This window comes from Psammomys obesus, unplaced genomic scaffold, assembly GCF_907164565.1.
Source record: "Psammomys obesus unplaced genomic scaffold, mPsaObe1.curated_primary_1811, whole genome shotgun sequence".
NCBI lineage: Eukaryota > Metazoa > Chordata > Mammalia > Rodentia > Muridae > Psammomys > Psammomys obesus.
Genome location: NW_026589732.1, coordinates 9,336,626 through 9,358,944, shown reverse-complemented (window position 1 = coordinate 9,358,944; position 22,319 = coordinate 9,336,626). Strand labels below are relative to the sequence as shown.

At 44.8% G+C, this 22,319-nt stretch overlaps 1 protein-coding gene across 3 annotated transcripts in view; it reads left to right on the top strand.

The window, feature by feature from the left end:
• The window catches only part of Abca1 (ATP binding cassette subfamily A member 1), a 117,000-nt gene that overhangs the window by 19,842 nt on the left and 74,839 nt on the right, over positions 1-22,319 (top strand). For 2 of the 3 annotated variants that reach the window (XM_055605282.1, XM_055605283.1), the window contains 3 exons: positions 5,851-5,944; positions 9,352-9,493; positions 10,526-10,644. In XM_055605282.1, coding sequence (XP_055461257.1) covers positions 5,851-5,944; positions 9,352-9,493; positions 10,526-10,644 — 355 coding nt within the window. Of the gene's footprint in view, positions 1-2,287; positions 2,310-5,850; positions 5,945-9,351; positions 9,494-10,525; positions 10,645-22,319 lie in introns of those variants that run through there. The other variant, XM_055605284.1, reaches the window with a different exon arrangement.

The following is a 22,319-nucleotide window of genomic DNA, read 5'->3' as shown; positions in this document are numbered from 1 at the left end:
TTCTCATATTTGTAAATTATCTCTATAGTGATGATTTCTGATGTGTAGCCTGTACTCAAGAGCTTCGAAAGTACTTTTATGTCTATTATGCCATCATTTTCACAATAATTCTGTGGAAACTGTTTCACAGATGTAAAAAACGTATCATTGGTACGTTAGTAAGGCTGTGTTGGGGCCTGGAGAGATGGCTCAGAGGTTAAGAGCACTGGCTGCTCTTCCAAAGGTCCTGAGTTCAGTTCCCAACAACCACATGGTGGCTCACAACCATCTATAATGAGATCTGGTGCCCCTTTCTGGCCTGCAAGTGTACACACAGACAGAACACTGTATACATAATAAAATAAATAAATAAATAAGAGGATGTTGGACCTTCTGGCTGTCAGGATATTGTGGAATGATGCCATTGGCGTCCCAGAGAGCTGTGCGTGGAGTTGACAGTGCAGTTAAGCTCAAACGCTATTGACAGCACTTAGTTTTCACCTAGTGTTTGCTGTTTCAAATGAAATCCTCTGAGGATTTTATTCATATAGCCTTTTCTTTCGTTATCTCCTTAGACCCAGGATCTCAGGAGTGGAAATGCTTGGGCTAACGTGAAGTGACCCGTGAAGTGTGTGTCCAGATGACCTCCCAAAAGTTAGAACCAGTTTTAACAGTCATTATGAGGGTTCTGAGTGTTTCTGCATCAGGCTTCAGAGTTCTGTGGGATAGACTTGGTTTATAAATGTACTTTCCTCTGGCTTTGAATTGATTTGATTTTTATGATTTCACTTCAGGTTTTTCCACATATAATGAAGTCCGTGGTATTAGGGACAGATCTGAAGTTAATTCTGTATTTTCATATCCCACCATGCGTATAGACGTTGTTAAACGGCGATTCCTTTCCTACTTATTTTTGGGACATTTATAACACCTTACCCATGTAGGGAAATATTCTTTCATTTGGTTATTTGAGGAGTGTTCGTTGCTGTATAAGTTTTCTCATTGCTGAGTAATTCCTCAGATACCTGACAAGAAGTGACTTAGGGAGGAAGGGATTAATGTGGCTTGCAGTTTGAGGGTACAGCCCATCATAGCAGAGAAAGTATCATAGAGTGTGAGGTGATCATACTGCATCATCCGCCATCAGGAAGCTGCAAGAGATGAATGTTTCCCCCTTTTTTATTCAGCATGAAACCCCAGACCATGGTGATGCTGCCTGCATTTAGAGGGTCTCTTCCTTGCCCAGTTTCTCAATCCAGTCCAGTGGACAGTGGTTAGTGACCATAGAGTTGGGTTACCTGGTGTTACCAGAGCACACAGGTCTTCCTTTGGTAAGCAGTCTGGTGTTGGGGGATCTCCTTGTCCTACCGTCCTTTTTGAACACATTCAGCCATTATCTACATTTTTTTTTAAAAAATGTATGTTCTCACTGTCAGTAATGATTTTTGCTTCACACTGCATTAACGTGGCTGATTATTAAAGGGGTATACAACGCTGTTGTTAGAAGGCTTTCCCTTGGGTTTGATCAAGTTACCACATTTTCCGTTTATTTCGGTTAATTCTGCCATGTTTCCTAGATCAGTGACATGCTGTAGACAGAAAGCATGTTTTCCTCTTTGTTTCCCAGTGTCTAGTCTCTGGTTCCTGTCCATGACCCATCAGCAGTCTCAGCCGTCTTCAGCTCTGCGTTAAGAAGCAATCACTTCTTTTTTTTCAAGCACAATCATCTTTTTCTTTTGACTACTGTTATTCAGAAGATCTTTTTCCCAGCGCCAAACTTTATTCCATGGATTTTTTTTTCTGTGTTCTTTAAACACAGCACTCGGAGCACCCCAACCTTGAATTAAGAAGGCTAAATCTTGAAGGTTGAGAATGCCACCGCTGTATCCTTAGGCTGGGTAGCTAGACGCACTCATGCAGTTGGTGCCCTGTGGTGTATCAGCTTCGGCAAAAGCTAGACACGAGTACCCGCGTGGACAGTGAGCATCTGCAGTGTGTGTGGCTTGGCACAGTCCTAAATGAAAAGGCAAAAATGATTTGGTGCTTATGGAATCTCATCATGGTGACCGCAGTCCTGCTGAGCTTGTTCCTCACAACTTCATGGCATCAGCTCCCAACCGAGGGCAAGGTCCTTCCTCCATGCTGGGACTTTTGGTTGGCCCAATCTTGGCTGTGCCTGTGCTTGTGCTGCTGGGATCTAGAGATGGAGAGCCGGTTTGCTGCTAAATACAACATAGTTTGTAGGAGAAAATCCTATAACAAGTATCTGCACCCCCAAAGCCAAAGGCACCTTGTTGAGAAGCCCTGAGAGATCTGTCCCTGATCCCCAGGTTAGAGACGGAGAGTTAGGAGGAGAGATAACAGAGTGTGCTGTGGGGTCCCTGGGGCAGCTGTGACTTTGAAGACAGTCACTTCTTGAAACCAGCACTCCCTGCCACTGTCACTCTATGACGGGAAGGTATAGAGTTGGTATACCCACGAAACACTCTTAAGAGTTTCCTGTAGGAGCTTCTAATGGTACAAGCACAGCCTTTGCACCTAAGCTGTTTTATTCAAGCCTTATGCTTAGGACAAATGGTAAGGTTAGAGATGGAGGAGAAAGCTGACTTTTATGGGGAATAGCATTCCTAAAGAAGTCAAGTTTAATTTCTAGAGGGAGGGTATGTGGAAAAGAAATACATCGAAAGCTCTGAGCTTAGGAGTGGGTTCGATGTTGAGGAGCAGAAATACTTTTGGAGGCACAGGGTAAAGAAGCATAATTAAATTAATATCTCTCATGAGCTCTGTGAATTTTGTCGTGTGATGTGGGCAGAATCTTCATACACACATACATATGTACGGACATATCAGTGCTCAGCTCAGTAGAGGCTTTGAAAGATCAGGAGTCTACATGCTGTATATGGTGAGGGAAAGGAGCTGAAGAAAATTGATGTGCATGGTGTCTAACAGAAGAGGCCCTTAAGTTAGACTGGCTGTGAATCTAAGCTCTCATACACCAATATCCTTGGGCAGTTTATTAATCAGCCCAAGTCCTCATATGTAAAGTGAGTATTATAGTAATAGTCTGAATTTGGTTGTCTGTCCATGAAAGGGGTGTGTGTGTGTGTGTGTGTGTGTGTGTGTGTGTTTGTGTGTCTGTGTGTGTTGGCTGTCATATTTGTCATTGTCAGTTTACTTCGTATCTCTTTCCCTGATCTGGTTCTATGCATTGGCTTCACCTCTTGAAAATGATGTATAAGATTTTGTGTGTGTGTATGTGCTTTGCTGCCAGAATTGTGGGTACAATCCATTCATTCTTTTTGTTCATCAGCATAATCTGACTACCTGCTCCTTTGTAGGTCCTAAGTGTGGGGCTGCAGAGGTATCCAGAAACACAAGGCTTGCTTTATTGGGTCAGCTCTGTGCCCTGTGGGGCTGGCCAGTGCTAGCCTCCACCTAAAGGCATGTGACATGTTAGAAGATACGTCTCTCCAGCATAGCTGTGTAAGAGGCAGCCTGGTTTGCACAGATTTAGATTTACAAAATTTGTGTAAATTTACAAAATTTACACAAATTTACAAAATTTTGGGCTTCAGGGGCTCATGAGTTGTCTTACCCTCCATTCTTCCCTTAATGGTATCATTGCAGTCTATGACAGGGTCACTGTGAACTAACTATTGGGGACAAGAGACACAAAAGTCCCTAAGTGTGTGATAGATGATCAGTATTAGCTATAATTGTAAACTCTCTACAGGGTGCTAGTTCCTCTTGTGTCTGTGGGACCTGTAGACAGTTTTAATCCACACCGTGTGGGGAGAATGTATTGTTTCCTACTGGGGATGCCTGCCACTATCAGATAGAACTTTATGCGACCTCTGGGGGTCACGTGCAACCTGCTGCTGCCCTCAGTCTGCTGCTGACCAGTTCTGTGACTCTCTTTTCCTTAGGTGGTGGACTTTTCTGTGTAATATGGAACAGTGGTTCCACTCCCACCGCTGTTGTGAGGATTAAAGGAAGTGAACTGTATAAACGAGCCTAGAACATATTGGGCTCTCCATAAATGGTAGCTTCTGTTTATCCTGTTAGTTGAAATAGTGACTTCGGAGCCTTGGGGATAAGTGACTGCTTGTCTACACTCTGTTTAATTCTACATTTTTCAGGGTTCATTATTCTTCCTTAATTCGTTTATAGTCATGCCATTATAAAAAGCTTTATTTCTATGTTTGCTAAATAATGTGAGAATGGTTTTATAAAGCTTCAGGCTTAGAATGCATTGGGTCCTGGGTACTGTTTCTTGGTTAGTGATATCTATGTTTCATAAACATTGCTATAATGACCAAGTAATGTATTGCCCATTAGATGTACATTAATGTAACCGTTTATCCTTTGATGTACAATTAAGTTATTTGTTTAAAATACTTTACAGTCATAGCATTTCAGTGAGTGAATATATTCACCATTCATGTACACAACTTTTTGAGATTTTTTATTTTTTATTTTTTTGTTATTGAAAACTTTGCTTCTTCGGATGAGTTCCCAGGAATGTTATTTGGTCAAAGGGTGTAAACATGCCTTTTGAATGCATATTGCCAGACTGGTTTCCCAGAGGGATCTGCTGTTTTTTTTTTTTTTTTTTTTTTTTTTTTTCGTCTTTCTGGTTTTATAAACTTCAGTTTGCTCTCTTACCCAGTAAATGCTTACGATGTTTAGCCCTGACCATGTTGCAGGCTTAGTGAGAATATGGTGACAGAGGGGAGAAGTGCTTATGTAAACACAGTTCTGCTGTGCCAAGTGCTGATAAAGGTATCACGCATCTGGGCACTCAGATGCACCGGCCTTGTTGGTACAAAAGCTATTTTCAGTGTTCAAGGAATCCAGGCTGTGTTCTCTGGTAGAAAGTCATGACCCTGCACCCACACCCATCCAGTTTACTGAGGTGTAATTAGCAAATAAAAGTGTCATGATCCATGTCTGTCAGCCTCACCCAAAGGAGTAGCGAATATGGCATCTTCTGTGAAGAGCAAGAGAGAGGGCCGAGTGTCATTTGGTATTATTTACAGGCATCTTTAGTAAGATTAGTTCTTGTTCTTAGGGACCCATTTTCATCACGGTTCTTCCGGAGAACTGTGGCTCTTCTGTGGCTCGTGCCTTTTTCTGTCGTGATGTGCTGTTGGTGTAAACTGCTCTTTATAGTTAGTGTTGGCAGGGCTTTGTTATGGAAAGTTGAAGGAACATATGAAAGCATAAAAACGGACTTTCAGTTCCTTTCCAAAGATTCAAAGATGGGCTTGGGGTGAGGCTATACCAAAGTTCTTAGGAAATTGAGAGTATGTATTTAAACTAGGAAAAACAAACGAGGTAAAAAACAAACAAGCAAACAAAAAACTAACCCCAAATGCCCCCAACACTTTTAAGTACCAGCCATCCTGAGAGGGCTTATCTGATCTCTTCATAGAAGGGAATATGACAAACCATAGTTTACAAGAATGTATTCTACAGTGAAAAGTGCTCAGTGAAATGCTGAGGGCACTGTTCAGAAGCCAGTGATTAAAACAGATCATCTCCAGGGCTGGGGGAGATGTGATCAGGTTTCTGGGTGTGTGGGCACAGGAAGGGCTTCCTAGCTCAGGATGAAAGTGTATTGGTTTAGAGTTGAAGACTGGGTAGAAGAGAGCCTGAAGAAGCAGGCAGGAATTTTTTTTTTTCCTGCCTTAAGATGGGTATGGGACGGGAGGTTACAGGGTATCACACAATTCAATGTGACTAAAGCTCAGAGATGGAGGGATAGAAGGCAAGAAGTCAGTCAATTGCTGGATTTCTTAGAATCCAATTAACAGTTGGCTACCATGTTACCTTTTAAAATTTATGCTATTGTGTTTTGTTTTTGTTCAGTGTCAGCTGTTACTGGAAGTGGCCTGGCCTCTCTTTATCTTCCTGATTCTGATCTCTGTCCGCCTGAGCTACCCACCCTACGAACAACATGAGTGTGAGTATCTGGGGATCATGCCTGAGACTCAGTGCTGGCCGGTGAGATCTAGGCAGTGAATGTGCCCGCAAGTGAACCTTTCCAAAGATGCTGTCTTCAGGAGAACACCACGAATGGCTTGGGACAGAAAATCTGGGCTTCACATTTTCTTGAGAGGGCATAAACTCTGGATATGTCTGTAGTCTCAGTAAATGATGATGACAGTTATGATAATAATAGCAAACATATATTTCACACATTTTAAGATCATGACAGTAAAAGAACCTTCGTAAGAGTCAGAAAGTGATGACTAAATACCACTGTACGGTAATGTTTCAGATACCAGTATCCGGTTCCTGGTGGTCCTCTTGTTTTCATTGTCTTTTAATCACATGGCTGAAAACCATGAAACATGTATTGGAGCACATACTTTCTAAAGATGTTAGATTTTAAAGAACTATGCATATGTGTCTGTGTGTGGGTGTGTGCACATGGATGCAGGTGTCTGAAGGGGCCAGAGGTGGCAGAGCCCCTGGAGCTGGACTTAGAGGGAGTCGTGTGCCATCTTATATGAGTTCTCGGAACTCAACTCAGGTTCTTTGCAAGAGCACTTTGTGGGCTTAACCACTGAGCCACCTTTCCATCTCCCAGAGCATGTACAACCTTTGTGTATGACGTCTTAGTTTGACTAACATTATTAAATTTCATTTGGATCTCGATAGCCTTGTGTAATGGACTTTGTTATCATTTGCTTTAATTTCTTGGTACATAAATTAGAGCTCACACACCTATAACGACTTGCCCCAAGTTACATATCTAGCAGAAGCTGAATAGAATCCAGGTCACCTTGCTCTCACTCATGTTTTTGGAACATAGCCCTGACAGTGAGCATCGAGATACAGTAATGACCGGAAGCGTCCAGTTTTGTGGGTTTGGCTCCTGGCTTCAGCATTCTCTAGGTGTGTCACCGCGAGCGAATGATGTTAGCTTCTTGATAAAGGAGAACAGCAACACCCAACTTGCACTGTTGTTGCCAGAGGTATCCTTTTACCGTCTGGCTGGGCTCTGTGGATGGACTGATGGAGCACTTTAGAAAGGCTCAAATCTGAAGACTTTGCATCCGTGTAGGAGTTTTAGCTGGGGCCAAAGGCTTTCTGTCCCACACACTTTTCTTACCATAGACCAGCTGCAAAAGCCTGCAGGCTTATTAGATTCCAAGATAGCACCTCTGGCCACAGTTACCTTTTGATTGTGTTTCTTGGTCTCCTTCCCATCTCTTACATAGTCCGTAGTAGCAGATACTTGCATACTAGTTTGCCAGTAGACATCCTATATATTCTGGTTACACCCAAATGCCTCAAATATGTCCTCTGGACATGACTTTCTGATTTCATCAGTTAGAATCGCAAAACTGAAAGCTAAGGTGAAGCTTACAGATCTGTCTTTACTCAGGGAACAAAGGACTAGTGTGAAATTTTTCCCTGTAAATCTTTGTAGTTCAGGTCAGAGTCATCAGGATCCTAATGAGTTTTCTGGCTCTGTAGTGTCCATATTATTTGACTAGCATCCCGAACACCCAGTGTCTAACCCTCATATGTTTTTTATTTGCCCATAGGATGGGGTTCAGTGTACAAGAAAGGGTCTTTCTTTGCTTGTCCAGTGGAGAGACAGGTTGAAATGTCTCCTCCATCTCTTTGACCTACCCTCCCTTGTCCTTAGGGCCAGTATCTCTGCAGTTTGGAAGAGTAAAATCCTGTGGTCCATGGAGTATTTGGTTAGGTTACATAAATCTCCACTGAATGAGGAGCAGCAGCTCATTAGGCAAGGGGCCTTGTTTGGTTTTCCTTTAACTGGGAGATAAACTCCTTTTATTTAACTCCTTTAACAGGGAGATAAAGAGATTAGCTGAGTAAATGTTCAGCAGGCCAGAGTCCCTGCAGAGCCTGGCCATGGGGATCAGGTCCTGTCACATCCTTGTGGGGATCAGGTCCTGTCACACCCTTCTATGTTGCCTCTGGTGGGAATGTGGATAGGAATTTAAAAAGACTGAACACTTCCCAGTACTGATGTGTAAAGTGAGGCACATCTTGGCCATTGGTTTAGTTTTGGGGAGTCTCCATTAGCATACTTACTTGAAAACAGAGGATGGAGAGAAAGTGTCTTTGGAGGATGGTGGGAGCTGTGAGATGGATAGTAGCAAAGGACGCCCCAGAAATTCTTACTGGACCGCTCATGAATGTACCTTGTGCTGGCCACTCTGTAAAAGTGCTCTGCATTCTAAGCCAGGCTGAGCTGCTGAGTGAAACCGCTCTCATAAAAACAAAAATGAAACTACAAGATGCTGTGCTGATAAGGGCTCAGGTAACACCACTTGCATGACCATCAGCATTTTACAGGTGAGAGAATAAGGCTTTAGAGATTGACTTAGCTGTGCCTGGCACATGGCAGGAACAGAGTATAAACCTCAATTGGTTTGACTCCAAAGTTTATGATGATACAAGCAAGTCACTGCCTGGAGCCATAGTTCTTAATGCTTGCCAGGTTTTCAGATAACAGAGTATGATGAGAGCTGGAGCCAAGACCTTTAGGTCCCAACATGAACAAGTCCTTGGATAAGGAGGACCCCTGAGCACGCTGATGGGGATTCTCATAAACAATACTTGTAGATTCTTGCCGCAAACCTACCTGTGTTTTTGAAGGCTCGGACCTCACCCAGACATGCCAAGTCATTGTTTGTAAGAAACTACTAAATGTAGGAAAAAGAGGATGATGAGTGGCCTGGGAGATGGGACCTCGTTTTATCGATGAGTGACAAATCATTAAGAAAACGGATACCATTTTGAGGACAACTTTGATCTCAAGTGAGCATGCTTTTGCAGTGCTCTTGGTGAACTTTTGGGCTGTCAGAGGAGGTGAAACTGACAGATGTTTGCCAAATGAAGGTGGGTACAAAGGCAGTCTGAGAAGAATGAGGCGATGGTGAAGGCTGCAGCTTGAAGGATGAGGCAGGGGTTGGAATCCTGGTAATGAGCCATGTGCAGCTCTGAGGTCTTCATCAGCTGCGGTGTGAGGGAACTGCCCTGGGTCATTGCCAAGGTCCTTCTGTGTTTCTGAGAGATGAGGCTTGTGGTTGGGATTGAGCATGGTGGCCAAGCACTCGGTGCTTGCCAAGTACTTCGTGTCTGTGATCTGATGTGCCACTTTTACCACTTTCCCAAGGTTGGTGTCATGAGTCCCAATCTACAGATGATGCCAAACAGAACTGGTGTCACCATTATTTATGGCAGATTCTTAACTTAGGGGCCAGTCACTTCAGAGGAAACAGGCCTTCTGGGATGTGGTGAATGAGACAGACAGGTGTGAGAAGGGCTCTGTTAAAATCATTTCAGAGCTCTAATCTTTTCTCTGTGTTTTCTCGATTTCAACAGGCCACTTTCCAAATAAAGCCATGCCTTCCGCAGGAACCCTTCCCTGGGTACAGGGGATTATCTGTAATGCCAATAACCCTTGCTTCCGTTATCCAACTCCCGGTGAGGCTCCTGGCGTTGTTGGCAACTTTAACAAGTCGATGTAAGTACCAGATCAGGTTCTCTTCCCCAAACGTGTCAGTTAATACTTACCCTTCTCTTCTTGGAGAGCTTTGCATGAGAAGTCTGCAGAGTGAACGAAGGGGGAATCGCCACTAGGATTTAAGACTGTGGGATTGAAGAACCATTGTGGTTATGTGGCCAGAAGCTCTGTACTCAAAAGAGTTGATGCCTCTGGGAGACACAGCAAGCTCACTCCATCTGGACTACTCACTCTGAGCATTTACTGTATATACTTCTGAAATGGCTGGGCCTAGGAGCTGAAGGTCACTGCACTGGAAGGGTCTGGGTTCTCCAGAAGCTTAGAGCCCCAGCCAGGAGTGTTCTGTCCTCTGCTGTCAGGTCGCTGCTCTGACCCCTGGGATGACTGCAGTGTCATTGCTGATTACAGGTCTTTCTCTCCCTCACCGGTAGCTGCCCAAGAGCATGATGCTGCTTTCTTAGTGTCTGTGTTCCTGGCTCCTGGCTCAAATGCTGGGATGCTGGGTGTAATGAGCATCTGCCAGATGAGATGCTGAAGGCCCCTCAGATGTGCAGAGTCACAGAGTTAGAGCAGGCCAGGGGCTGTAGGATGTGCTGCAGAGAATGTGCCACGGTTGAGACAGGCAGGGCCACATTATAATGCTCATGCATAGTTTTAGGAGCATTTGTGGGCACTTTCAAACATAGCAATCATATTACAAGGGCAAATGCATTACTCTGTATGCATTCTTGTTATCTTTGTTTTTAATCATAGTTTTAAAAAATGAAAACATTTTCATGTGTCACTAAGCAGATCTTGGGCTGTGGGAACTGGGCTTATTATGGGCAACAGTTAGCCTTCCGTGTGTGTGTGTGTGTGTGTGTGTGTGTGTGTGTGTGTGCATGTGCGCGCTGACTTTGGATGGCGAATGGGGCCTAGATACATGGGCAGACACTTGAGGCTGGAATGATGGCTAGGGAGTATGGGAAACGAGGCTGGGGAGGGGCAGCTGGCCTAACCAGACCTTGTCTGCTTTTTTTGTTCCTTGTATAGTGTGTCTCGCCTGTTCTCGGATGCCCGGAGGCTCCTTTTGTACAGCCAAAAAGACACCAGCATAAAGGACATGCACAAGGTCCTGAGAACGTTACGACAGATCAAACATTCCAACTCCAGTAAGCAAAACCCTTCCACTCATGCATCTCGAAGTGGCCATTTCCCTGCCATGTGGCCTGGGGCTTGTTCCCAGGCTTGCCCTTGAGTGCGTTGCTTCCTCAGTTGCCACATGGCCGGCCATCTCCGAATTAAGCAGTGGAAACAAAACTAGAGAGGCTGGTTGCCACAGACAGTGACTCTGGAGTATAGGTCCCAGACAGGAGCAGCACAGGCTTTCCATGAAGGCCAGCTGGAGCACAAATTGCTGCCAAGGGCATTTTTGAGCTGCACATAGGATTTCCATGGATAGACAGATTTATAGATGATGTATTTCTGTGTGTGTGAGAGCAGTTAGAGTTCTAACTTGATATGGGTAAGTAAAAGTTAGCCATTGATTTCTGAAAGGAAACTCATTCTTCTCCCTTGGAACTAGCCATGTGGATTAGTCTCACAAGCATTTGAATTCTGATCTTGAAACAGATTTGCTAAGTACCAGGCAGTTAGTCCCTGGCATGCCACTGCAGAGGCGTCTGGGGAACATACAGGTTGCTGACCAAGGCATTGGCTGCAGAAGTTGTGGGAATCTCTTGGGCAGTAGCCTGTCAAGGGGGCAGGGCAGTGTTTGATGTCCGTGGGTGAGGTAGGAATGATGTGCGCAGTGATGATTGAGAAGCGATCAGTACCCCCTCAGAAAGTTGGTCTTCCCCCTCTCTCCCATGTTCTAAACTATGCCAGAGATGAAGTACTTTTGGTATGGGCCAACAGCGGCCACAGCTCTAGGAAAGTCCTTTTTTTTTCCAAGTTTGATGTTTGAGGAGGGGATGGTCTGGTCTCTCCTTTGTTGAAAGGCCACTCTCCCAGTTTGTGATCCATTTGGCATGAGAAGAAATGGTGTGAAGTGGATTGCATGGGAGCTTGTTTCTTTTGGGTGGGAGAAGAGGCATTGTGGGGGCAGGAGAGCTCAGAACACACACACACACACACACACACGAGTTTTTTAAAAGAGGCATTGCAGTTGGGGCCTCTATGACTCCATGACAGAGCGGGCCAGTGCTGATTGGGGTGGCACAGAGGAGGTGGGGCTTCAGTATAGAGTCTAGAGTGGCATGGGCATGCCTGGGTAACCTGTGAGGAGCTCGCATCCGACTGTACCTTGCTGTGCAGCCAGTTCATCCGGGTGCTGTTTCCTTGCTTTCGAGGCGCTGGTCAAGGCCATGCTTTTCTCTTAGGGAGGGCCCATGTTGGGTTGCTGTGCAGCGGAACTGGGTTATTTCTTTTACCACCAGGAAACAGCATAGGACAGACAACAGGCACTGGGATGCATCATTACATGATTTTTGTGAATAAGTTACCTGGTCCCTTGGGGGTTATCCCTTCTTATGGAAAATGAGCACAGTGAGGATCTATCCAGGATTAAAACAATATTTGACACTTAAGCACCATTTAGTGAATATAAGCCATGATTATTTTCCTAAAAAATATTTTTAGAGTTGTCTATTTCATTTTATGTGTATGTGTATGTTGCCTGCATTTTTGTATGTGCGCTGTATGTGTTCCTGGTGTGCCTTAGGCCAGAAGAGGGCATCAGAATCCTTGAAACTGGAGTTACAGGCTGTGGTGAGCTGCCATGTGGGTGCTGGGAACAGGACCTGCATGCTCTCCGAGAGCATCCAGTGCTGTTAATAGAGTAGCTATGATTATTTTCCGGGCATCTCAGACAAAACATTTAACGTTCCTGCGACTTAATTTCTTGAGTTAATTATAAGAATATATTATCATGTATGGTATAATCAGATTCCTCTATAGCATTAATATAATAACTAACATGCAGAGTCTGACACAAGGTCTGGCACACAGTAGATGGTCTATAAGCTGAAGGAGTGCTGTCCTCATGACACAGTTGCATTTCTGACCATCTGACATTGTTCTTCTGCCTCTGAATTTGTGGGGCTGGCAAAATGGGTTGGTGGAATTTCCAGTTCTTAGAGAAGGCTGCCTTGGAAAGTAGGGTGATTTTCTCTCTTGAGCAACTGGAGTTGTGAGGTGGGGTGGAGGAGAGAAACTAGACGTGCATGCACAGCTCTGCAGAAGGAAGCCATCTTCCAGTTTCCAGTGCCCCCTCTGCCCTGCAGCTAGTTTTGTTCTGTTTCAATTTGTTTTCCTGTGCTGGGGAGCGAACTCAGAAACTTGTACAAGCTAAGCAAGTACTCAGCCACTGGGCCACATCTCTAGCCCCAGCTGGTCCTTGCATGTCTCTTCTTTTTCTTTGTTTATCTTGCAAGAGAAAGCCGGGTCACAGCTGTAGAGGAAGCGTGGAGAAATGCTGCCTCCTTCTTTGGGAAGTGGTAACCTTTTGCTGATTTTGAAAAACACCCTGTTAGTGTGACTTGGAGGCAGGAGGTGTCATTGTCGATCCCTCCCAAGCGGCCTGTACCGTCCCTCTACTTCCCCTTCTCCTGAGCTAGCTCAAACTGTCAGGAAGTATTTGCTACCACCTTCTAGAGAATTAGTCTAATTCCATGTCCCTGCAAAATCCAAGGACAGCTCTGTGTCTGTTTCTGGAGTATTTTATTTTATTTTTTTAGCTTAAACGTCTTCCACTGCTCTTACGCAATGCTTTTCCTCTCAACTTCTGCCTCTGCTGGTTGCATCTCAGTGTTTATGTCATTCCTGAAGGTTACCAGAAATTACAAAAGTATTCTAGCATGGAGAAGAAAGGGACTTTTGCCTGTCTGAGTGTTGTGTCTCTGCTCATGGGGTCAGAGATTGCATGAGACTTTTGACGTTCGTGTCCTGTTGACTCATAGTCCATGTTCGCCAGCTTGGCCTGCAGATCTTAGGATATGCAGAATTCCAAGTAGCTTTTTCTCTTTCCCCTAACTGTACCTTTCCCCCTAAATGTAACTTTTTTAGCTAAAGGGAAACTATCCGTCACTTCTAATCTACATCATTAAATCCCCTCTGCCGTCTTATCCCACTCCATCCACTTCGGATTCTGGTTCTGCTGTGGTTATGTGGCGGATATATGCCTGTTCCTTCCTCTCGCCTGTGGGTTCAGTGACTCTCTTTTGCTATTCCAGACGTTGACTACTATGAGAACAAGACTTGAGACTGTCATTGGTCCCTCAGAGACTGCCAGCAACCTTGGATGGTAGTCCTCAGGGTCTTGCTACTTGCCTGTGTGGCCGTTGCTGGGAGCACTGGGTCCTGCTTTGAGATCCATTTGGAGAACTCGCCTTGTGCTTTCCTCAGCTTACCTCTGCTAATGCTGTTGGCCTGTCTATAGGAACTCTGCAGATACAGATGTCCACTCAAACACTCTTGTCCTGTCTCAAGGTTTCCTGGGCTACCACATTGGTGTGTCTAGAAATTGTGTATCGATCCATGGGGTTGGCTACTTCAGTTATTCTGCCATATGCTAACCATGCTGTTCTAGCTGCTGAGACTGGGGGTCTGCCTAGAGGGGGTGACATCCTAGGAACAAAGCCCAGCACCCGCAGCTTCCATCTTCAAGTTTCCAGAAAGAACCCTCTTGTACTGTTTAAGTAATGTTCCTACTGCAAAAGCTGAGGTGTGGATACCTCCTCTACTTGCCATTGAGTCATCCTGATAAGGTGTCCAAGGATGAAAGCTTGCAGAGGTGCCATACCCAGAAAGCTTTTGGCTTTCTTTATTCTTTTTCCGCTAGGCCAAGAGTATTACCAATATGTTGAGTGGTAGCTAACTTAGTTTTGGGAGTTTGTGTGGGAGAGCATTCTGTCTTTCCTGTCTTGATCGCAGCTCAAAGGCGACATAAACATTTCCAGAAACCTCAGGAAAAAGGTGACAAATAGACATGTAAAGTTTCAACGTGAGTGCTTGGAGTTTTATGTGATGGAGGAGATTATTTCCAACACTACCCAAATGGCACCTTTTAATTCTGACTCACATCAAATTGCACTTTCATTAGTACTATCGCCCGAAAGGCTGTTGAGAAGGAAAAGACGCAGGTAAGGAAAGCACTGTTTCATGGGGCTGTGGTGAACATCTGGACAATCGTTGGTAAGTAACTGAAGGTTGGAAAACGCTCGTGCAGGAGAGACTTGCGGCCGTGTGAAGAAGAGCTGGCGACACATTTAGGTTCTCGGCTCTCACTAATGGTGACCTTTGGGTAATGCCCAGTTCTTCCTGGCCTTCAGCTTATTAGAAATTTGAACACGAGCTACCCTGGGTATCGTGGAGCGTTCTGTGAGGTGCTTCCTGTGGGTTTCCAGGAGTGAATGTGGGCACGTGGGTGGCACACCGTAAGTCAGGAATGCTTTATTTATTTCACTTGGGTTCCAGGATGTTTGGCCTTTGCCATTTTGTTCACCTTGTCCGGGCCTTAAGTTTTCGTTGCCTAACATTTGAGGTTTGGTTAAACAACTTGAAGATGCTCCATCTTAGAGTCTCCCTGGGTCCTTGGATGGGGACACCTGTGATACGGAAGTGTTGTGTGTTACCCACAAGGCTGTAGCCAGTTCAGGGCAGGAAGAGGCCATGATGGTGGTTCTTCTGAGCAGTGGCTTGCTTGTGAGCCAGGCATGGTAACTCTGAGTGCATCTTTAGAGAACGAAGTGAGAGTAAGTCTGCTACCTGCCCTTTCTTGTATAATATTGTTAACTGAAAGTGCCAGGGACAGCCTGAGAGGCAGCACAGATAACTGTGGAACTGCTTCCCTCGTGTAAACCAAAAGCTTCCCTCAAAAGCTCAAAATTAGCACTAAGACAGTCTTGAGTTTCTTTCACAGAATTTACCTCCCACTGTTTCAGTAGACCTGCTAATCTGAGTCCAGAGGCATGACATGTTCTGGAAAGGTAGATTTCCACTTCCATGGCCCTCTTTGAGGCCCCCCAAGGGGGCTCTTAGCTCTCAGATATGCTTTTGTGAAATCTGCGAAGGTTATATGTTTTTTTTTTCCTTTATTTTTCAAAAGCCAGCGTGCACTGTGGGAATTCCAGGCAGTTGGGATGGGGGGATGCCGCTGCCCCTTAGGGCTGTTCCCCTCAGTTCCTCTCTGGCCCTGTCCTTCAGCCTCATTTGCCATATCTGCTTCTCGGGGCCCAGGCCACGGTCTTTTCCTCTGAGATGGTAAGAGAAGAAGCCCTCCACAGCGGTTTGTTGCCCATAGTTAGGACAGGGCTAGAGAACAAGGCAACTGGCCCTTTGCTGGCGGTGGCGCTTTCACTGCTTACTCCCTTTTAGCTGCTTAAGATGCTTTGCTTAGTGATAACACATGAACACACTCAGAGCCGCTTCCCACTGAGCCAGTCGGCTCAGGTATCCGCCTTCTCTCAATGTTCCTTGTTCCATCCACCATGGGTGCAAGTTACTGTGGTAGATCAGGGCTTCTTTCCCACTGGGCATGAAGTTGGGAGGTGCTTATTTATGCTGGGAGCTGAGGCTTCTGGCCTTTCTAGGGTAGAATATCCTCACAGTCTAAGAAATCCTGCTCCCTTCCCCCACCTCTCTCTCTCTCTCTCTCTCACACACACACACCCACACACACACACCCACATTTCCACAATTAGCTAAGCCCTGGTCTACCCAGTGAGCTCCCTCGAGGCTCCCATAGTCTCACCATCGCTTATGCTGATCTTAGGGCAATCCCTCTGTTTGGTTTGTACGGGTCTTGTAGAAGTTCTGCATTCTTTACAGCTGTGGCATGACACAGGCGGTGTGGCTAGGGCTATCGTTTCTGTGGTGTGGCTGGATGCCAGATAGCTGATCTCTTGTGCGCATGGGACTCAGCCAAGATCCGAGCTCTTAGCTCTTAGCACTCTAGGTGTCTAGATTTGTCCCAAGTTACAGCCACACTGGCATGCTGTAAGTATAGAAGTCTAGAAGGTACTGTGGGGATCACAGAGGACTGTTTTCTGGTCTTTTGTGTTGGGGTCAGTAAAGGCAGCTTGGGCAGCTGAGGGATGGCTTGTGCCCCACAGCATGGGAGTGACACTCTCTGTAAGAACTGTGCTCTTTCAAGTTGTTATCCACCCACCGGCCTATCTGCTGTGGCCTTATGTCCTCTTTCTTCAGCTTCCACCAGGGAAGACTGTGGTGACAGCTCACAACCCTTCCCCTGCCCCTTCTCTGATGCAGGGTTTTTTTTCAGATGTTCTCTCTCCAGGATGCAGAACCCCTGGAGCTTCTGAAAACACTGCCAAGTGAGAACCAAGGTGAATCTTGGGCTTGTGGACACTGGACTGGACATGTCCCCAGGCTGTTGAGGTTGAGGCTGAGGGAGATCCACGGCGTTGCTATGCATTCCGTCATCCTGGGTTGAGTCTGCTTGTCAGTGTCCTTTTAGCTAGGGGTCATGTTGAGGCAATGGCATGACTGCTATTTTCACGTATTCGAAATACAAAGCTGGTTTGGCTTTTCCTTTGTGGCTTGGACCAACGCCTGTGTGTTTCCATCTGCAAGCCATGCTGGACTTTGCTTAGAGAAAAGGACCATACTGTTTTTCCTGTCTGTTGATACTGACAACTCCTGATATGGATCTTTGATTCTGCGTTAATCTTTGAAAGTCAAAGAGACGTGAGCTCCAGGGGCAGGGTGGTTGTGGTGACATGGCAAGGAAGTTGGCTGAGGCAGGGATTTGAGGACAGGCGTTGATGAACAATGAACAACTTTTAAAAATCCCCTGAACTAGGCATTTAGAAGAGTTGGGTTTAAATCCTGCCTCTCTGCTGATCAGTTGTACCCATGCCTAATTCTATAACACTCTTGTGCCTCACTTTCCTCAAGATGGGATAACAATAGCGCCTCCTCGGGGATGGTATAAAAATGACATGAGCCAATAATAAAAGGCCTTTCCATACTGATCTGATACTCAGTAAGTATCTGATCTCCTCTTTGTTTCACTGTGGTTTTAGAGTTATCATGTGAGGAATTACCTTGCCTGGGAAACCACAGTTGGCAACAAGGTGACAAGACTAGCATTTCAGGCTTTCATACTTTGTTGTGGTTACATCATCCTAGAGAGAGCTGCCCTCCACACCCTTAAAGACCCTGGAAGTCCCAGCTCAGGAGCAGACAGGTTGGGATGAGAAAGGGTCAGAGACTTCTGAGAGGTGAACCAGATTTCCTTCACTTCCAGGCATCACTTCCAAGCTGCATATGTAGCGGGCACCAGAAGAATTTCCCCACAGGCCTATTTGTAAGGACCATCTTTTGACTCACAGCTACTTCTCCTTTTTCGCCTGAAGTTATGCCTTTTGTTTCATTGTGGGCAGTTTCTCAAGTTGGATTTCTAGCCCCAAACGTCTGGGTTTTCTGTTCTCATGCCGGACAGCCATGTGTCATGTTATTAGGAGATCTGATGGCATGTGTCAGTGCGTCATCAAAGTGGAAAGCCTGTGAAATCATGTCCTGGGTGTGCTTGTCAAAGTTTTTATTTGAGGCTTTACAGTTGCATAGATTGAAACCTTTCTACCTCCACAAACATTTCCCCGGACTTGTCAAAGTTAGGCTGTGTCCCAGAGCCCAGGCTGTTGGTTGCGATCCAGGGCAGAGGCCTGGCTCCAGCAGGGCAGTAGTCAGGGGACTCAGAGCTCCAGAGCAATGTTGAAATATTGCTTGAGCTAAATCAAACCCAAAGGTCAGCTTTACCCAGACAGGCATAGAAAACACAATTGCATTCAATTACGGAATGCCACGTTACCCGACAATATCAGGCTGCCTTTTAAAAAGCTCGAATTGTGACCGTCAGACATCAGGGTTACATGTCTCCTGGCTTGCCTGTGAGATGCATTTAACCCTGTGGGAGGTGAAGAGCAGCTTGGGTTGGTTCTCGCTGAAAGATTAGGGCTTGTAGCCCTCCCATGTCTCTTGCATGGAGGTACCAAAAGGCAATGTCAAATTGACTCTCTCTACAGACAAGGTTGTACAAGGTAGTGATGACGTTTTGCATTAAAAGATTTTTTCCCCCATAGTATATATTCATTGCGCACGGTTTCATGTCATATAAGGATATACTCACCTAGGTATGCATTTTATGTTTGGTCCTGTGTCTTATAAGGTATGCATTGTGTATTTCATCCCATGTCATATAAGGTATACTCACATAGGTGTGGACATGTGCAGCTTTCCCTCCTTTTGCTCAACCCTCACCTTTCATTAGTTCCCTTTGTTTTCCTAGACAATTTTGCTTCTGCTTTTGGTTCTGTGTATCAATATAAAATCTAGGGGCCACAAGTGAGAGGAAAACATAGAATATCTGTATTTCTGAGACTAACAATTTGATTAATATGATCATCCCCGATTGTATCCATTTTCTCAAGAAGCCATAGCCTTTTTCTCAGTGGCTGGAAAATATGCTACTTGTAGTTGGACACCAAGGTTGGTTTCTGTAACTTAGCTGTTATGAATAGAGTGATCATTGATATGCATGTATGTCTGTGTGGAATTTTAAATTTATTGGACTTTGGAGTTTGGTTCTTTGAAGCATCATTAGCAGATCAGTACTGTCCCCATTTTACTGATGAGAAAACCAAGTCTGAAAAGGTTGTATCTGTTGCTCAGGGTCAGGTGTGTGTGACTCGGAGTTCTGCATCTTTTCACCACAGCATGACGCTGGGTTGCCTCACTTCAATGTGGGGAAGCAGGAGCGACATCAGCAGCTTTTGATTTTAGAAAGTAAAACAACCCATGGAGTTGCTAATCGAGTGGAAAAAAGCTAGAGTTTTGAAATCAGAGTCATTGGGTTTACATTTGCCTCTGGTTTGTTTTGTGACCCTGAACCAGCTACTCCTGTCCCTGTTCTGTTTCCTGGTTGGGAAAAATGAGGATAACAATACCTTTTTCGGAAGCTGGTATTAGAGATTCCGGAAATTGATCTGTATAATGTATCTGAGGCTTTGTAAATATGAGTCAGTATTTCCTGCCACAGAGTGCCACCACGTCCTGATAAGTTTATTAATTTTAGACGGTTGAAGAAATCAGGCAATGTATGCATGATGGATGCCGACAGTTCTCCCCAAACCCGCCTGGAAAGAATCCCACCTCAGTCCATTCATCTTCTTTTCCTTCTCTTGTTCCCTGGTTGTCTGTCTTTATGCCTCTCTCTCTCTTTTTATCTTTTTCTCTCTGTCTCTGTCTGACTGTCTTTCTGTCTCTGTTTCGTCTGTTTTTCTCCCTGTCTCTGTTTCTGTCTCTCTCTGTCTCTTGTGCATACATGTGTAAACGTGAAGGCCAGAAGTTGATGTCACTGGTCTTCCTTGCTCTCCACCTTACACATTGAATCATGGTCTCTCACTTAATCCAGGACTCACCTATTTGGCTAACTTAGCTACCCAGCTTGCTCTTGGGATCCTTCTTCTGCACCCAGAGTACCTCCTGAGCTACCGCCCCAACCCCTGGTTTTTCAAGTTCCCATGAACCAATTCTAGGGTTTCAGCCAGTTAGCCACAAGTCATAGCTTATAACTGGGCATCTGAAATTCCCCTCTCCCCGCACACCTACCTCCTTATCTCTGCCCCTTCTGTTCGATTCAGTTTTTCCTGTTTCTAAATTGTTTCTTCTGACCTTCTTTTCTCCTTCTGAGCATTCTCTCTGTGTTTTGCACCCCTCTGATGTTCACAAAAGTTTCCCTAAAAGTGTTTTATTTTTTTATATATACTTATTTTGATTTTATTTATTATATATGTAATACAAATTTGTATTAATGAAATCATTGAGTTTTTTTCTTAAGCAACAGTTACTTTTACAATTTAGGCATATTTTTGTGTTGTGATTCATTTGTTTTGACTGCTGCATAAAATTCTTTTTTTATTTATTTTTATTTCTTTATTATTAATTACACTTTATTCACTTTGTATCCCCCCATAAGCCCCTCCCTCCTCCCCTGCCGCCCCACCCTCCCTCCCCCTTCTTCACCCATGCCCCTCCCCAAGTCCACTGATAGGGGAGGTCCTCCTCTCCTTCCTTCTGATCTTAGTCTATCAGATCACATCAGGAGTGGCTGGCATTGTCATCTTCTGTGGCCTGGTAAGGCTGCTCCCCTTCAGGGGGAGGTGATCAAAGAGCAGGCCAATCAGATTATGTCAGAGGCAGTCCCTCTTCCCATTACTATGGAACCCACTTGTACACTGAACTGCCATGGGCTACACCTGTGCATGGGTTGTAGGTTATCTCCATGAATAGTCCTTGGTTGGAGTATGAGTCTCTGGGAAGTTCCCTGTGTTCAAATTATCTTGTTCTGTTGCTCTCCTTGTGTGGTTCCCGTCCTCTCCAGCTCTTACTATTTCCCACTTCTTACATAAGATTCCATGCACTCTGCCCAACAGTTGGCCATCAGGCTCAGCGTCTGCTTTGATGGTCTGCAGGGCAGAGGCTTTCGGAGGCCCTCTGTGGCAGGTTCCTAGGTTGTTTCCTGTTTTCTTCTTCTGATGTCTAACCTCTTTGCCTTTCAGGATGGGGATTGAGCGTTTTAGTCAGGGTCCTCTCTCTTGATTAGTTTCTTTAGATGTACAGTTTTTAGTAGGTTTATCTGATTTTATATGTCTATATGAGTGAGTATATACTATGTATGTCTTTCTGCTTCTGGGACAGCTCACTCAGGATGATCCTTTCTAGGTCCCACCATTTACCTACAAATCTCATGATTTCCTTATTTTTCATTGCTGAGTAATACTCCATTGTGTAGATGTACCACAGTTTCTGCATCCATTCTTCAGTTGAGAGGCATCTGGGTTGTTTCCAGATTCTTGCTATTACAAATAAAGCTGCTACAAACATGGTTGAGCAAATGTCCTTTTTGTGTACTTGAACCTCTTTTGGGTATATGCCTAGGAGTGGTATGGCTGGATCTTGAGGAAACGCTATTCCTAGTTGTCTGAGAAAGCACCAGATTGATTTCCAGAGTGGTTGTACAAGTTTACATTCCCACCAGCAGTGGAGAAGGGTTCCCCTTTCTCCACAACCTCTCCAGCATGTGTTGTCACTTGCATTTTTCATCTTGGCCATTCTGAAGGGTGAAATCTCAGGGTTGTTTTGATGTGCATTTCCCTAATGGCTAATGAGGTTGAGCATTTCTTTAAGTGTTTCTCTGCCATTCGATATTCCTCTACAGAGAGTTCTCTGTTTAGCTCTGTTCCCCATTATTTAATTGGATTACTGGGTTTGCTGTCTTTATTTTTTTTATGTGTATGAGTGTTTGCTCGTATCTATGAATGTGCACCATGTGTGTGCACATTAAGAAAGTGCCTCCGTGAAAGTCATAATCCTATCCAAGAGCACTCTGCTCTGATGATTGATTTATCTCGAGGCCTCTGATTCAAAGCGTTGCCAGGATCCATGCCTAGTGCATGGATTTGGGAAAAGGTGTTTCCTTCTAGCTCTGATCTCAACGTGACTGCTTCTTGAACAGCAGACAGGTTGCCTTGTTCCTCTTACTCTATGCGAATCTCGTCTCAGATGGCAAGGGCAGGATTATGTCATATAATATCTCCTTTTCCTGCCTTTGGGAAGTACTGGATACTTGTACTCCATTGAACCTTAGCACTGGTGTTTTGGCAGAGCAGATATTTAACTAATGCACCAAATAATTTAAACAACACACGGTGTCTAAAAATTTCACTATTTGTTAGTCCAAAGGCAAGGTTTGGGCATTGCTACTATTTGCCCCATAGGGTTCAAAGTATATAGCTATAGGTCTCTTAGGAACTGTTCACCATAA